This window comes from Stigmatopora nigra, chromosome 1, assembly GCF_051989575.1.
Source record: "Stigmatopora nigra isolate UIUO_SnigA chromosome 1, RoL_Snig_1.1, whole genome shotgun sequence".
In the NCBI taxonomy this organism is placed as follows: Eukaryota; Metazoa; Chordata; class Actinopteri; order Syngnathiformes; family Syngnathidae; genus Stigmatopora; species Stigmatopora nigra.
This window is the reverse complement of record NC_135508.1, coordinates 455,595-472,183: the sequence shown is the minus strand read 5'-3', so window position 1 is coordinate 472,183 and position 16,589 is coordinate 455,595. Positions and strand designations below refer to the sequence as shown.

At 41.6% G+C, this 16,589-nt stretch overlaps 1 protein-coding gene across 1 annotated transcript; it reads right to left on the bottom strand.

Moving 5' to 3' along the window:
• Window positions 1-4,866: 4,866 nt before the first annotated feature.
• On the bottom strand, window positions 4,867-11,333 carry LOC144199821 (zona pellucida sperm-binding protein 3-like). The gene is made up of 11 exons (XM_077721699.1): window positions 11,080-11,333; window positions 9,819-10,155; window positions 9,117-9,219; window positions 8,553-8,671; window positions 8,261-8,379; window positions 7,801-7,904; window positions 6,755-6,932; window positions 6,572-6,689; window positions 6,415-6,506; window positions 5,438-5,586; window positions 4,867-5,022 (listed from the first exon to the last, which is right to left on the bottom strand). Exons 1-11 carry the CDS (start codon window positions 11,316-11,318, stop codon window positions 4,937-4,939), a joined length of 1,644 nt encoding a protein of 547 aa, XP_077577825.1. The 5' UTR covers window positions 11,319-11,333; the 3' UTR covers window positions 4,867-4,936.
• Window positions 11,334-16,589: the final 5,256 nt, after the last annotated feature.

Genomic DNA, 16,589 nt, shown 5'->3' with positions numbered 1-16,589 from the left:
ATTTTAATCCATAATTGTAATTTTTGTGTTTTTAGTTGAAAATCATTTTGGAAAATCTAAAAATATATTTAAAAAGAAGCTCGAATAAAAATTGGATTATTATACAGTTAAACTTAAAATACTGTTATCCTTCATAAAGTGTTAAGAACTACTTTTTAAATTCATTTCCCGTCATAAATACGTCATTTAAATCGTTATTGAGAAGACAATAGACGTGTACGGAAATGTCGTCCTGGGGGTGCCGTGTACAGACAAAATGCGGTTAAAAATAAATAAAAAAATAAATACAAATAAAGACATAAAGGCGCTTCCGCGATCAAAAGCTGCCGGTTGCCAGATAAGCGACATTTATTTATTCAGTCTGATAAGGTCGCTTTGAATGATAAAAAAGGCTCCGCCCACTTTTAAAAAATGCCACTCGGGATTAAAGGTCAACACCCAAAGGGTTAAAAAAGACAAAAAGTCGTTTTGTTTAGCAACTTCCTGCGCTTTTAAGCCAAAACGGTGCGCCGACTTCAAAGGCATCCCATAATAGCGACGGGGAAAACAAAAAGGAGATGAAAGAAGGTTGTGAGAATATTTTTATCCATTGTTTGGAGGTGAAAATCACATTTAAAAGGTAGAGATAAACAGAAAAGACAGCTTTTGGTGGAAGGAAGTTAGCGTTAGCTAAGTTTGTGTTGGGCGTTAAAGTTGGCTTTTGCCAGGGGTAACGGGGGCTTTAAATGTGGTGCTTTTTTGTTGTGGTTAAAGGGTTAGGGTTTAGGGTGTGTTTAAATACAAAATGGTAAGGGTAAGGGTTAAGGTTAGGGTTAAGGTTAGCATTAGGGTTAGGAATAGGGTTATTGTGTGTTTAAATACAAAATGGTTAGGGTTAGGGTTCAGTTAGGGTTAGGGCTAGGGCTAGGGCTAGGGTTAGGGTTAGGGTTAGGGTTAGGGTTAGGGTTAGGGTTAGGGTTAGGGTTAGGGTTAGGGTTAGGGTTAGGGTTAGGGTTAGGGTTAGGGTTAGGGTTAGGGTTAGGGTTAGGGTTAGGGTTAGGGTTAGGGTTAGGGTTAGGGTTAGGGTTAGGGTTAGGGTTAGGGTTAGGGTTAGGGTTAGGGTTAGGGTTAGGATTTGGGTTTGGGTTAGGGTGTGTTTAAATAGGGTTAGGGTTAGGGTTGGGGTTGAGTTAGGGCTAGGGCTAGGGCTAGGGCTAGGGCTAGGGCTAGGGCTAGGGTTAGGGTTAGGGTTAGGGTTAGGGTTAGGGTTAGGGTTAGGGTTTGGGTTAGGGTGTGTTTAAATACAAAATGGTTAGGGTTAAGGTTGAGTTAGTGTTAGGGTTAGGGTTGAGTTAGGGCTAGGGCTAGGGCTAGGGTTAGGGTTAGGGTGTGTTTAAATACAAAATGGTTAGGGTTAAGGTTGAGTTAGTGTTAGGGTTAGGGTTTAGGGTTTAGGGTTAGGGCTAGGGTGTGTTTAAATACAAAATGGTTAGGGTTAGGGTTGAGTTAGGGTTTGGGTGTGTTTAAATACAAAATGGTTAGGGATAGGGTTGAGTTAGGGATAGGGTTGAGTTAGGGATAGGGTTGAGTTAGGGTTAGGGTTTGGGTTAGGGTTAGGGGTTAGGGTGTGTTTAAATACAAAATGGTTAGGGTTAGGGTTGAGTTAGGGTTTGGGTTAGGGTTAGGGTGGGTTTTAAATACAAAAGGGTTAGGGTTAAGTTAGGGTTAGGGTTGAGTTAGGGTCAGGGTTAGGGTTTGGGTTAGGGTTAGGGTGTGTTTAAATACAAAATGGTTAGGGTTAGGGTTGAGTTAGGGTTAGGATTTGGGTTAGGGTTGAGTTACAGTGTGTTTAAATACAAAATGGTTAGGGTTATATTAATTTAATATATATAATATATTTCTTGATATTAATTTAAGAAATTCATATATTTTATCATATATATTGTATATATTATTGTTGTAGTGTGAATATTATGCTACTTAAGGATTAGCATGAGGTGAGGGCTAGTGGCAAGTTGCTACTTTCTTCTTAGCAAATGTTTGTGCTAACCAGAAGCGGCTATTTATTATTTAGCACGAGGCTAGTAGTAGCTGCGAGTGACTTAACGTTTTCTACGAGGCTAATGCTTTTCCTAAGTGGGTACTTAACGCTTAGCACAAGGCTAACGCTAGCCGGCAGTGGCCATTTAACGCTTTGCACGAGGCGGGGGCTAGTCTTGACTGGCCATCTTATGCTTAGCAAAGGCTAGTAATAGCCACAAGTGGATACTTAATAATTAGCACGAGGCTAGCATTAGTCGCCAGTGGCTACTTAACAATTATCACGAGGCTAGCGCTCGTCGGGATTGGCTACTTTATGCTTAGCAAAGGATAATGATAGCCAAAAGTAGCTACTTAAAGCTTGGTACAGGGTTAGCGCTAGCCACAAGTGGATTTTTAATAGTTAGCATGAGGCTAGCAATAGTCACAACTGACCTAACGCTTTGCACGGGGCTAACGCTAGTCCTAAGTGTGTACTTACTTAACACTTAACACAAGGCTAAGCGCTAGCCCTGAGTGCCTACTTAACAATTACCACAATGCTAGCGCTAACCGCGAGTGCCTACTCAACGATTCGCACAAGGCTAGCGCTTGTCACGAGTAGCTATTCCACGATTATAACTTAGCTAGCACTAGCCACGATAGGCTGACGGCTACGTTAGCTGATACACTACAAGTGAATTGTGAAGGCTAAATGTGCAGCTAGCTAAGATGCCATAGCATTCCATTTCTTTGTTTTTTTTCCACATCAAATTAAATAAAAAACCTTTATTGTCGTCTCCGTATAACTATTTTAGTAAAATAACAACAACAAAGTAAAATAAAACTATAAAAGTCCGTAAATAACGACAAAGAAAAGAAAAACTCACCAAACCGGAGAACCAAGAGCCAGCCACTGCCCCCGCACGGACCGCCATTTTGGCTCTAACCTTGTTGACTTTTCTTAAAGCGACACTGCTTCAATGTTCGTCGGCCAATAACTCAAATTTTCAAACTAATTCCTCAGAAACCGAGACCTGCGTTGTATCAACCAAAGAGTTATTGACATTAAAATATAAATATATAAATATATTGAATGGGGAATTCCCTTTGAAGGATGAGTCAGCACTTTTTTGGGCCATTTTCCCTCTTTGAAAGAAAAAAGTCAATGAAGGTCAAAATGCAGACTTGTTGTTTTCCTGTGAGTGACAGACATCTGTCGAGTTTCACTTCCTGTGTCTGAGGAAACAAAAAAATAAAACGCACCTGGGGGACACAGAAGGGACATTACCGCCAAAATAAAGTAGTTTTGAAATTGGGAAAAATCAACAAGTTTTTTTGTGGTTTTTGTTGTTTTAAATACAAAAGGAAGATTTATCTTTTGTAATTAACATGGAAATGCTATATTTTATTTGTTTTAAATTGAAAAATATAAAGGAAGAGAGAATTCATGTATTAAGTTAAGTATTTTCTAGTTTTTTTTCTCATTTTGGAATTGAATAAATATATTTTTTCTATTTTTTTTAAGTGGGAAATGAACATATATATTTGTGTATATATATTTTATTCTTTTGTGGGAAAATTTGGAATATTTTGTTTTTTAAGTTTATTGAATTTTATGTTTAATGTTCATTTTTTTGGCTTTTAGTTATATGTTATTTATTTTAATAATAGATCTCATAAGGAAATGCATTTGTTTTTTAATGTGGGAAAAATTAGAATATTTTGTTTTTAGGTTTAGTGAGTTTTATGTATAATATTATTATTTTTGGCTTTTAGTTATTTGTTATTTATTTGAATAATAAATATCAGAAAATTATTTGTTTTTTAATGTGGGAAAATTTTGAATATTTGGTTGAGTAATTTTGTGAATTTTATGTATAATGTTCATTTTTTTGGCTTTTATTTATTTATTTATGTGAATAATTAATTTTATATGTAGAAATGTATAAAAATAAGTGGAAAAACTGAAAGTATTCACCTTTGTTTTTCATTTTTTATACATTTACAGAAATGTGTTTTAATTGTATTTAAAAAATAAAAATGACGACACTGTCCCTTTAAGAGAGAACAAACCATATTTTCTGAACAGTGGAGCTCATACAAATGTTGACTTAAATGCTCTCATTAGCCAAAATATGTATTTCTTTTTTCTTTTTATTATTTATTTTTTTGAGAAACGTTTATGGCATTTCTCGGCCGCCATTTTTTTTTTATGAGGCGTTAAATCAGGTCCCCACGTATTACGCTAATAAAAGCCTTTGGCGGCCTTTTTAATCACGTCCATTCGTCTTCCGGCGACCGTTCGCCAGCCGTCCCATTTCAAGAGTGGGAGGGGCCACTGAGGGGGTGGGGCTATTAGGGGGGGTGACTGGGAAAAAATATATAGGCGACGTTTTATCCCGCGGCGGGGAAGTCGTTACGTCCGATTGGACCCCCCGGAGGACGCGTGTGGGGGGGCTCGACGGCTGGTGTGCGTGAGCTTGAGTTCTTGTTTTTCATTAGTTGGGAAATGCCAGATTGATGGGACAATAACCGGACGCACCACCGTACGGCCATTTCCCTCCCGCTAGCTAGCTTGGGAGTGGAGAGATTGGTCGCCCCGCAGGGGGCACGTAAAAAGGGGACGTGGCTTTGAGGTGAAACAGCGCCAGTGTGGTGGTTTGAGGGAATGCATTTAAAAAGATGGAATGTGATTGTAATTTTGGTGTTTTTATTTAAAGTAAATATATAATTTATATTGAAAATAATATAGAATTTATATTATAATAAATATGAAATACATATTAAAAAGAAATATTGAAATTGTATTAAAATAAATATTGAATTGTTTTTCCCCCCACCAAAAATCACTTCATTTGCAGTGTCCATTTTTTTCTATCATTTTGATTTATTTTTTTGACCTATTTGCTCCAAAAATAAATTAGCGTACTTTTAGTCATGCCAAAGTGGGATTGGACGCCGTCGCATTTTCCTTCAAGGGCAGTTCGGCGTTTCCTTCCTGTTCAATGTGCTCCGAAAGACCTGCCATTCCATAAACGAACACAGGGGGCGCATGAGTTCACTGGCCAGAAAGTGCCAAACATTTTGCAGAAAAACTAAAATAAATAAATAACGGTGGTTAAGTGGTTCGAACAATGGCCTCGCAGTCGTAAAACCGTCGGTTCAAACCCAAGTATGGAGTTTCCTGTCAAGATTTCTGCTAGGCTAAATTAGCATTCTAAATAGTATGAGTGATTGGTTGTCTGTCTTTGCGATTGGCCGACGACCAATTCGGGGTCTCACATGCTTACTACACACAGTTGGCGGAGATGTGCTCCAGCACCCCCACGACCCTCGTCAGGATTAACGTTACAGAAATTCAATACACGAGTCATAAATAGCCGCAAGGTCAGTGCGGTATGTCGCGACCAATCGGGCCCCAACAATTTGTACGTACCTTTAGTTGTAGCATTAGCGTTAGCCATGGCGGTAGCCGTAGCATTAGCGTTAGCCGTAGCCTCTGGGAGGGTCCTTTTGCGCTTGTGCTCGTCACAGCTGCTTTCACAACAGCTGCAGACTTGGTTGTCGCCACCAGAGGCGACCCATCTGTGTGCAGACAGGAAATAGTCATGTGCCATTTTAGGTGACCAATCAATGCTTTGCTGATATTTAGTTCTGCTTCTCGTTTCTATTGTTTTGAAATGTCATAAAATATGAACAGAAACGAGCTTAAAATGTAAATTTTGGGCCACTTCCTGTTGATTTTTGTGCACTTATGGGTCACTTCCTGTTACTTTCGTACCGTTATGGGCGACTTCCTGTTCATTTGTCCAGTTATGGGCCACTTCATGTTGAATTTTGCGCCAATTCAGGCCACTTCCTGTTCATTTATGCACTTTTGGGCCACTTCCTGTTCATTTGTGAACTCTTGGGCCACTTCCTTTTCATTTGTGAACTCTTGGGCCACTTCCTGCTGGATTCTCGTGCACTTTTTGGGCCACTTCCTGTTGGATTCTCTTGCACTTTTTGGGCCACTTCCTGTTGGATTCTCGTGCACTTTTGGGCCACTTCCTGTTGGATTCTCATGCACTTTTGGGCCACTTCCTGCTGATTTTCTTTTGTGCACTTTTGGGTCATTTCCTGTAGATTCTCATGCACTTTTGGGCCACTTCCTGTTGATTTTCTCTCAAGCACTTTAGGGCCACTTCCTGCTGATTTTCTTTCGTGCACATTTGGGCCACTTCCTGTTAACTTTCCAACTTTTTGGGCCACTTCCTGTTTACTTTCGCACTTTTGGGCCACTTCCTGTTTACTTTCACACTTTTGGGCCACTTCCTGTTGATTTCCATGCACCATTAGACCACCAAAACATGAGCATCAACATTTTAAGCTAACTTGACCTACAAAGAATAGTCAGAATTAGCCAGCGCTAACCTGTTAGCTTCCACCAAAAACGAACAGGCCTTGAGCTGCGAGCTGATGGGAACGGAGGTGGTGGTCGCCATCAGCCGACACGTCAAGTAAACCTAGCGTGGAAATGAAAAACAAACCGTTAGCCACACCGCTTAGCGCTAACGCTAGCGCCACTTACCGAATTGCCGCCATCTTTCCGCAAATTGAAAGCTCTCAACTGGAAGGCTAGTTTGTCTTCACTGCTTCTCTGCATGAAGTAGGACTTAGCGCCTGTTAGCCTAGCATCCACCAGGCACCTAGAAATCCCACAATAGGTAGCTTTTTTAGCGTTTTTTTGTCAATTTGCATGATTGGTCCTCACCCGTGGTTGTCGACAAATTTGTAGGCCGGTCGAGAGTCGGGGGCGGCGTTCGCGGTGGCGACGCAGCTGTCCACGTGGACCCTCAGCGGGACGTGGTAGCCCTGGAGGGTGGCGGCTTCCAGGTGGATCGTGTCCCCCACCGTGTAGACGCCGCTGGACTTCCGGGATTGGTCGTCCCCTGCCAAGAAGAGATGTTGAGCGACCAGTTAGATAAGATACTCAATATTTGAGATGGATTTAAAGTGACAGTGGTTTTTGAAACGTTCTGTTTAAATCAGGGAATGTCAAGCTCTGATTGGTTGATGGGCCAGAGGTTCATTTGGACACGCCCAGGTCACTTCCTGTTTAGTTTTAATGCCATTTAGTTTATTTTTAGTGACTTCCAATTACTTTTGAGACATTGCCAGGGTAACTTCCTGTCTAGTCACCAAAATGAAGAGGATATGACTACAGAATCGACAGGAAGTTTCCCTAAGTCAACAGGAAGTTTCCCTAAGTCAACAGGAAGTGCCCTAAGTCAATAGGAAGTGCCCCAAGTCAATAGGAAGTGCCCCGAGTCAACAGGAAGTTTCCCCGAGTCAACAGGAAGTGCCCCAAGTCAACAGGAAGTGCCCCATAAGTCAACAGGAAGTGCCCCAAGTCAACAGGAAGTGCCCCAAGTCAACAGGAAGTTTCCCCGAGTCAACAGGAAGTGCCCCAAGTCAACAGGAAGTTTCCATAAGTCAACAGGAAGTGCCCCAAGTCAACAGGAAGTGCCCCAAGTCAACAGGAAGTTTCCATAAGTCAACAGGAAGTGCCCCAAGTCAACAGGAAGTGCCCCAAGTCATCAGGAAGTGCCCCAAGTCATCAGGAAGTGCCCCAAGTCAACAGGAAGTTCCCCAAGTCAACAGGAAGTTAACCTAAGTCAACAGGAAGTTTCCCTTAAGTTAACAGGAAGTGCCCCCATGGTCAACAGGAAGTCCCTCCAAGTCGACATAAAATATCCCAAAAATTCAATTAAAACAAAAAAAGAGCCAACCAGGACTTTGTACCCGGGTCGGGCTCACCTGTCAGGAGGTCCAAGGAGAAACCCAACTGTTGCTCCGTCAACAGGCCGGAAGCAAATTCCCGCCACTGAGGCGTGACGGCGTGGCTGCTCACGCGACGCTTCCTGCAAAAAGTTCACCCAATTGCTTGTTATTGTGTGCTAGCTAGAAAGCTAGCTCAGCACTAGAAAATAAGACGTAAACATCGGCTAATCGAATAAATGCTGAGTAAATTTCTTTTTAACTATTACAAGTGAGCTGTTAGCATGTTGTTGTTGTTGTTGTTGTTAGCATTGATGCCATGTGACTGTCAATGTGTGCGAGCTAGCTAGCGCAGAAATGCCCAGTCATTTTCTTTGGATTTAATGCAAAAGAGCTGTTAGCAGCATGCTAGCTACATTTTCTTGTTGCTATTACTATTCAAGTTGAGCATTTCAGATGAAATTTAGCAATTGTGATGGCGCTAACGGGTTAACATTACCTGGGATAGCGGCATTGGATTTCCACCTGGGATGGATTGGTCCGGATGACCGAGGTGTCGCCGATTGGCGTCGGAGAATAGCGAAGGGAAAAGGTGTAGATGAGGGTTTCGTTCGTTATCTAATGAAGAGAACATACGATACCATTTGATTCAACAGATATGAACTGGCTCTTTGTGTTGTCATGGTTGGTTTTAAAAGAGTCGTTTTAGGAGTCAGTTTTTAGTGAACGGCATCACGAGATGAACGGATCACTTGGAAAAAGTGAGGGAAGTAAAGTAAGGAAAAAGTCACCTGTGCCTTTCCGCCACAAGCGTGCAACTCGCTCCGGAAAAAAAGGGCGCGGTCGGCTTGGCGAATCGGCTTGCAGTCTCCCAACGTCAAGTCGCTGGGATGGATCAGATGACCGCTCCCTAAAAAGGACAAAAAAAAAGCCAAAGTAAGGTCACTTCCTGTGGATCTTGGGTCACTTCTTGTTGGCCTTGGGTCTCTTCCTGTTGATTTCAGGTCACTTCCTGTTGATTTTGGGTCACTTCCTGTTGATTTTGGGTCACTTCCTATTGATCTCGGGTCACTTCCTTTTGACTTCAAACCATTACGGTGGTCACCATTCTTTTAGGGGCATTTCCTGTTGATTTTGGGTGACTGAACAGTTAGTGACCCAGGACTGTCACAAAATGAATAGGAATAGAGTTAAATCCAACAGGAAGTGACATAGTAAAGCCGCCTAAAATGGAAGTCACCCAGAAGAGTTGATTTTGGAGCATAACTGGGTCACTTGCTATGGATTCGGTTTAATTTTAGGGAATAAACAGGAAGTGACCATGGAAGGAGCCATTAGCGTGAATGTGTAGTTACCCAAAAAATTCTGGTCCACCTCAACGACCAGCTCCCCCTCGCCACAGCGAACCGCCGGGCTGTCCGCCGGCCGAGGCACCCGCGGCTCCAAGTCCACCGCCATCTTGAAACAGAGTTCAAATCATTCAACGTTAGCGTTAGCGCAAACCGAGCCTCATTAAAAACATTTTTTTCAAAATAAATTAACGGATAAGGAAATGCATTTACTTTTGTGGGGATATTGAAAAAGATCCACCTTACGAAATACCCCATAAAGTCAATTAATTCCCTTATCCATTATTTTATTTTGAAAAAAAAAATTGTAATATTTTCAAAATAAAATTTGGAAAACATTTTTTTATTTTATAATTTATAGATCTTTTTTTAAGATCCACATTATGAAATCCCCCAGAAGTAAATGCATATCTTTATCTGTTATTTTATTTTGAAAAAAAAAATATTTTTAATATTTTCAAAATAAAATAAGGATTTTTTAAAAAATATTTTATAAAGATCCATGTTACGAAATCCCTCAAAATGTAAATGCATTTCCTTATCCATTATTCTATTTTTAAAACGACGACTGTACTTAAAAAAAAAACATTGATCCGGAACTCGAGCGGGGAAACAGCGCCCCCAATTACTACTAGTGGCTGAAAGTGGAAGTACAAAATCATCAAATAGCTTTACCGCATAGGGATAACAAACATTTTTAAAAATGACCTTGTCATCTGCTTCAAGGGGCGGGTCCAAATCCGGGCCTTGGATCATGGGCTCCGATAGGTCCTCTTGAACGACGACTTCCGGCGTGGGCGAGGCTTCTGGGGTGGGCGGAGCTTCTACGGGCTCCTCCACGGGGGGCTTTTTCAGCTGGTATATCCGAATCCGGCGGCTAATGGCAAACTCCTTTTCCGTGGCATTGGACGGACCATTGACGACGTTTTGGCGCCACGTCGACCCGTTGGTGTCGTGGACTTGCAAAGCGGCGTGCAGGTTTTGACCCGGCAACAGAAACCCGAAGAAAACCCCCCAAAACCACATGGCCAGAAACTCGCCGTTTCTGGAAGAGAAAAACATCAGTTTAGTTTAACTCCGCCCACACCAATTTTAAAGGAGGTTTTAAATATTACGGCACCTGGATCCAAAACGGCGGCACACCATATTTTGCGCACAAATTAATCCGGAAAAATACGGCTTTATCATGAAATTAAATTTAAAAAACGCTTGCTAAGGCTCCGCCCACCAATTTTTTTAGAGATGATGACATCACACAAATTGATTGACAAATGCTAGCTAGCTAGGAAGTGATACCTGGAGGGAAAGTGGGTGTGTCTTGATGCAGTGTTTTGTCAAAAATAACTGAAATGGCAAAAACAGCCATCATTAAGTGCCAAAATGTATTTATTAAGTGTAAAATAACTCTTACATTTCTCACTCTTTAAAAATACCTTAAAAGTCTTAATTTAGGACAGAAATCCCTTCCCAAAATGACTAAAAGGCTTTATCATGAAATTACTTCCTAATTAGTCTTTGTCAGCTGCCTTAACCCCGCCCACCTAAAAAATCGTAGATAATGTGACACCTAGAATGGACTGTTAGCATGCTAGCTAGCTTTAGGTGCGCTTTAGTTGCCATTCTGTCAGTGTGTACGAGCTAGTTAGCTAGCTAGTGCGGCACTAGAACGCTAGAAATGTTCAAATATTCTGGTTTTGGAATAATGACGGTGTTATTTAATGTCTTGTTTAGGGTGGAAAAACGAGTAAATTCGATTTAAAAAGTAGTAAATTAGTGCGAAAGTTCGTCTCTCGGTCCATTGACGTCACTATGAATGAATACATTTAAAGGAGACTTGGTTACATTCGACGCCACACTCGAATTATTAAAAAAAATCCCCCCAAAATGTTGCTGTTCTAGTCAAAATTAACGTCAAAATACTCGGCATACAAAATTCAAATATACAAACTTGAAATAATAAGATATTTACCGTGAAAAGTTGAGTGAAAGATAGCCAAACCGTGAAGCACAGAACACGACAACTGGAAACTGCGGTGCGTTCAGGGCCGGCGCCGAAATCACATCAACGTTCCAACCGCGAAGCCGATTGGCTCCATTAATGTCCTTTTTAAAAGTCCCGCCAACCGGAAGTGGCTTGACTATCACCGGCGAGGTAAAATCGCCGTTTTTCCGCGATTTCGGTACACTCCTCGAACGCAGCACATCCATCCCAATGACGTTTTACGGCGCTAGCTTGGTTTCGATGCTAATTTATATTCTTTTAGCAGTAGTTGGAAAAAAACAACTTTATTAAAATAAAAGGGTTAAGTTTGGTTTCGACCATAATCGCTATTCTTTTAGTACAAGTCCGCAAAAGCAGGTTTCTTTCTAATAAAAAGGACAGCCAAAAAAAAGAGTCTCCGACACACGAGCGAGCATTAGCGCTAGTTTAGCACAAACTCCTACACCAAATATCGAACAATAACTGTAATAACCACCACCAAATATAAAAAAGTAAACAATAACCATAATAGCATAACATTTACAGCGTGTGGGCACCATTTTTTTTATTACTACTGTCTCTAAATACAAGAACTGAGCCAAAAGTAGTCGTTCACTTTTCTTGTTGTCATGGTAACGGGAGTCATTAACACGGAAGAGCCGTTTCCAGGTGAATGTCGCCGCGGACGAAAATAGACGTCCGAGCCGCTGGCATGTTTGCGGGTGTTTAGCTTTTGTGCAAATTGCCGGCATCCGCCCGGGTACGAAAAAATAGAAATAAATAAAAAGAAAAAGGAGGCGGCCGCCCACGCAGCCACGGCTAATGGAGTGTTATTCAAGACATGCATCACGACACTCGCCCACCCGCGACCACACACGGAGGCGACAGATTATACACACACACACACACACACACACACACACACACACAAACGCAATAACATCAACTCCATTTAATGTGACCCGGACCATTTTAGATATAATATTTAGATTTTTTTTTTATATATATATATAAATGGATTACAAGAACTGGATTAAAAACCCTGAATATTCATTTTTTATATATCTGAAATTAAGTTTATTTTAGCTTTTTTTAAAATATATTTTTAGATTTTACAAAATGATTTTTTAACTAAAAACTGAAAAATGGATTAGAAACTTATAATTATGGATTAAAAACCCCAAACATTCCGTTTTTTATAGATCTAAAACAATGTTTATTTTAGGTTTTTTTTATTTATATATTTTTTGATTTTACAACATGATTTTTGAGCTAAAAACACAGAAAAAAATGATTAAAATTGCAATTATGGACTAAACACCCTGAATATTTTTTATAGATCTAAAACAATGTTTATTTGATCTTTTTTATATATATTTTTATATTTTGTGGGGGTCCCAATGGGAGCTAATTTGTCATTGATGCATTGAAGTCCATTTTTAATTGGATTGTGGGCAAATGGCCCTCTGGCCTGGCATCTGGTTGGGGGAGGAGCTAGTGTGGACCCCCAATATGGGGCTCCCCCCATGGTAAATAAAGGGAATAAATCCAACATGATGGATAAGCTCCACCCACACTCAAACCTGAACAGGAAATGACCCAAAAAGCCCCTGAAATGAACAGGAAATGACTTGGTATGCCCTGAAATAAACAGGAAATGACCCCAAAAGCCCCTAAATCGACAGGAAACTACTTGACACGCCCCTAAATAAACAGGAAATGACCCCAAAAGCCCATATATCGACAGGAAATGACCCCAAAAGCTCCTAAATGAACAGGAAGTGACTGGAAATGCCCATAAATGAACAGGAAATGACCCAGAATACCTTTAAATTGACAGGAAATTACCCAAAAATCCCTAAATCAACAGGAAATTACCTGACACACCCCTAAATAAACAGGAAATTACCCATAATGCCCCTGAATGAACAGGAAATGACCCAGAATGCCTTTAAATTGACAGGAAATTACCCAAAATCCCCTAAATCAACAGGAAATTACCTCACACATCCCTAAATAAACAGGAAATGACCAGACATGCCATTAAATGAAAAGGAAATGACCCAGAATGCCTTTAAATTGACAGGAAATGATCCCATAATCCCCTAAAGCAACAGGAAATTACCCGACATGCCCCTAAATCAACAGGAAATTACCCGACACGCCCCTAAATAAACAGGAAATGAACCGTTCTCCCTGTTCATGATGTCATGATAATTGGTCTCCTTGTCCCCTGTGATTGGCTAGCCTCCCATTCAAATTGTCCCCGCCCATAGTTGACTGGCATAGGCTATAGCACCCCGTGCAAGCCTTGCGAGAATAAACAGCTCAGAAAATGGATGAATATAACCCTGCCACACAACATTTTAAAAGGCTAAATAGCTGTTTTGGCTAGCTCGATGCTATGCTAACTCGGCTAGCACAACACAGCGATTGGGCAATGTATCGTGACATCTTAATCCAAATATGGATTATAAAAGTGCTTGGAGAAGAACATTTGGTACCTATCCATAGGCAAGTACCGGTTTTGTTCAATAGGGGGCACTGTGGGGCTAAAGGCACTGAGGTGAGGTGGTAGCAAATGATTTGTTGAGCTGACTAAGTGCAATATTGGCAACGGCGTGGAATTTTATGGCCAATCCCCAGACTCTCTTATTGGAGCTTTTTTCATTCTTTTGCAAGTCAGAGGCAGGCGACCGGTCGCCAGGGTCTTAAGTGCTACCAATTCATCCGTTCATTATCTGCGAGTATTGATGGATTGGACCCTCCCCGGACCGGATTGGACGTAAACCGTAAAAGGCCGGATCGTTGCAGTCTTATTTGCAAGTGATTGGGCCTCGTTAGAGGTTGTCGGCGTCCAATCCACTAGGATTAGCCCTGTTGATTTACCCCAAATCAACAAGAAATGACCTGGAAACCCCCTACAGGAAGTGATAGAACAAGAGCCCAGTCAAAATGGCTTGGATGACTATGGAAGCCGATGAGTTCATTTTGGGACATTTTGGGTCATTTAAGGGGAGTTTTGGGTCATTTCCTGTTCATTTGGGGGCCTTTGGGGGTCATTTCCTGTCGATATAGGGGATTTTTGGGTAATTTCCTGTTGATTTAGTGGTATTCCAAGTCATTTCCTGTTAACTTAGGGGAATTTGGGTCATTTCCTGTTCATATCGGGGCATTATGGGTAATTTAGGGGCATTCTGGGTCATTCCCTATTCATTTAAGGGTGTTCTGGGTCATTTCCTGTTTATTCAAGGGCATTCCGGGTCATTTCCTTTTCATTTGGGAGCATGTCGTGTCATTTCCTGTCGATTTAGGGGAATTTTAGGGGAAGTCGTGTAATTTCCTGTTAATTTAGGGCATTGCAAGTCATTTCCTGACCATTAAGGGGCATTCTGGGTAATTTCCTTTTCATTTGGGAGCATGTCGGGTTATTTCCTGTTCCTTTAGGGGCATTCTGGGTCATTTCCTGTTCATTTTGGAGGTATCTAGGTCATTTCCTGTTGATTTTGGGTCAATGCTAAGCTTATATACTTGATTACAGGTAAATGGATGATAAAATGAAATGCCAAATGGGCGCCATTTCCTTGGACAGGAAACGAGGCAGAGGGTCGGGGTCCGCCCCCCCGGGCCGCCCGTTTGACACCCCGTGGTCGAAAGTGTTCTTGTGGCTCCGCCTTTTTGCCGTCAATCAATGAATGAATCCATAACGGTGAAGAAAAGCCACGAGGGGAGCCACGTTCGCATTTTATGACATTATTAGAGAATGTCAAGATCTTTAGGAGGGAAATGCCCCCCTCCCAAGGACGCCGCAGGGGGCGGGGTCAAAGTACTCTCCCTCGCCCACGCCGTTCGGAAATCGTTCCGCCGCCACCGCGGCCTTTTTCAGACGTCACTTTTGGATCTCCAAAAATTGATAAGAATAAAAAAAATGAAAAAAAAATCCACAAATCAACAGGAAATTACCCAGAATTCCCCTAATTAAACAGGAAATGGCCTGGTAAGCTCCTAAATAAACAGGAAGTTATCCAAAATACCCCTTAATGAACAGGACATAGCTTAGAATGCTGCTAAATGAACAGGAAATGACCTGGTATACCCCTGAATGAACAGGAAATTACCCATAATGCCCCTCAAAGAACAGGAAATTACCCATAATGCCCCTTAATGAACAAGAAATGATGTGGAATGCTGCTAAATGAACAGGAAATGACCCGATGTGCCCTTACATTAACAGGAAATGACCCAATATACTCTTACATCAACAGGAAATGACCCGAAATTCCCCAAAATCAACAGGAAATGACCTAATATCCCCCCAAATGAACAGGAAATGACCCGACATAACCCCAAATTAACACAAAATGACCCAATATCCTCCCTAAAAAAACAGGAAACGACCCCAAATCACCTCCATGCACCAAAGACGACGCTACTTTGAATTGGTTAGCTTTGGCTACGTCCGAGCTCTTTTGATGACACTGGTTGGGACTTATTTGGCGGGTGGCTTTCAAGTGCACTTCCTGTGACGGCCCGATTTAGCGGCTAGCCGAGCAGCCGCCGGTGCGTTCAAAGGACCGACGCCGGCTCATCCCATTCCTTCCCGCAACACACACCCGCACAAAACAAATCCGAGGGATGAGCCAACAGGCAATTTTCCAGCGGGGTGGCTTTTTTTCGGGGATCGGGGCACCCTTTTTATTCAACCGTGTCCTTTTTACTGGACAATTTGTTTGCTAGTCGGCTGAAAAATGACACATGCGGGGTTTCCCAGTCAATCTTCCAAGGGGAACCAGTCAAATTTGGAATATTAAGTGATTAAAATGGAAACTGGTGGGTAGCCAATCGCAGCAGACGTGGAGGTAAACCACCAATTGGTCTTACGGAGAGACAGATTAGCTTAACATTAGCCTAGCATGTATTTTTTGGGGAGGTGGGAGTGGCCTGGAGTACCTGGAGAAAACCCACGCAAACTTTGAATGTTGGCCAATGGACAGGAAGTTACCCAAAAGTGCTCCGGAATCAAAATAGGAAGTGACCAATGGACAGGAAGTGACCAATAGACAGTAAGTGACCAATGGACAGGAAGTTACCCAAAAGTGCTCCGGAATCAAAATGAGAAGTGACCAATGGACAGGAAGTAACACTCAAAGTAACCAAAATCAACAGGAAGTTACCCAAAAATGCTCTGGAATCAAAACAGGAAGTGACCAATGGACAGGAAGTGACTCATTGACAGGAAGTTACCCAAAAGTGCTTCGGAATCAAAACAAGTAGTGACTCATTGACAGGAAGTTACCCAAAAGTGCTTCGGAATCAAAACAAGAACTGACCAACGGACAGGAAGTTACCCAAAAGTGCTACGGAATCAAAACAGGAAGTGTCCAATGAACAGGAAGTTACCCATAAGTGCCCCATAATCAAATTGGTGTTTTTGGGACATTCCAGGGTCAGTTTCTGTCTATATTACATCATTTCCTGTTTAATTTACATCATGTCCT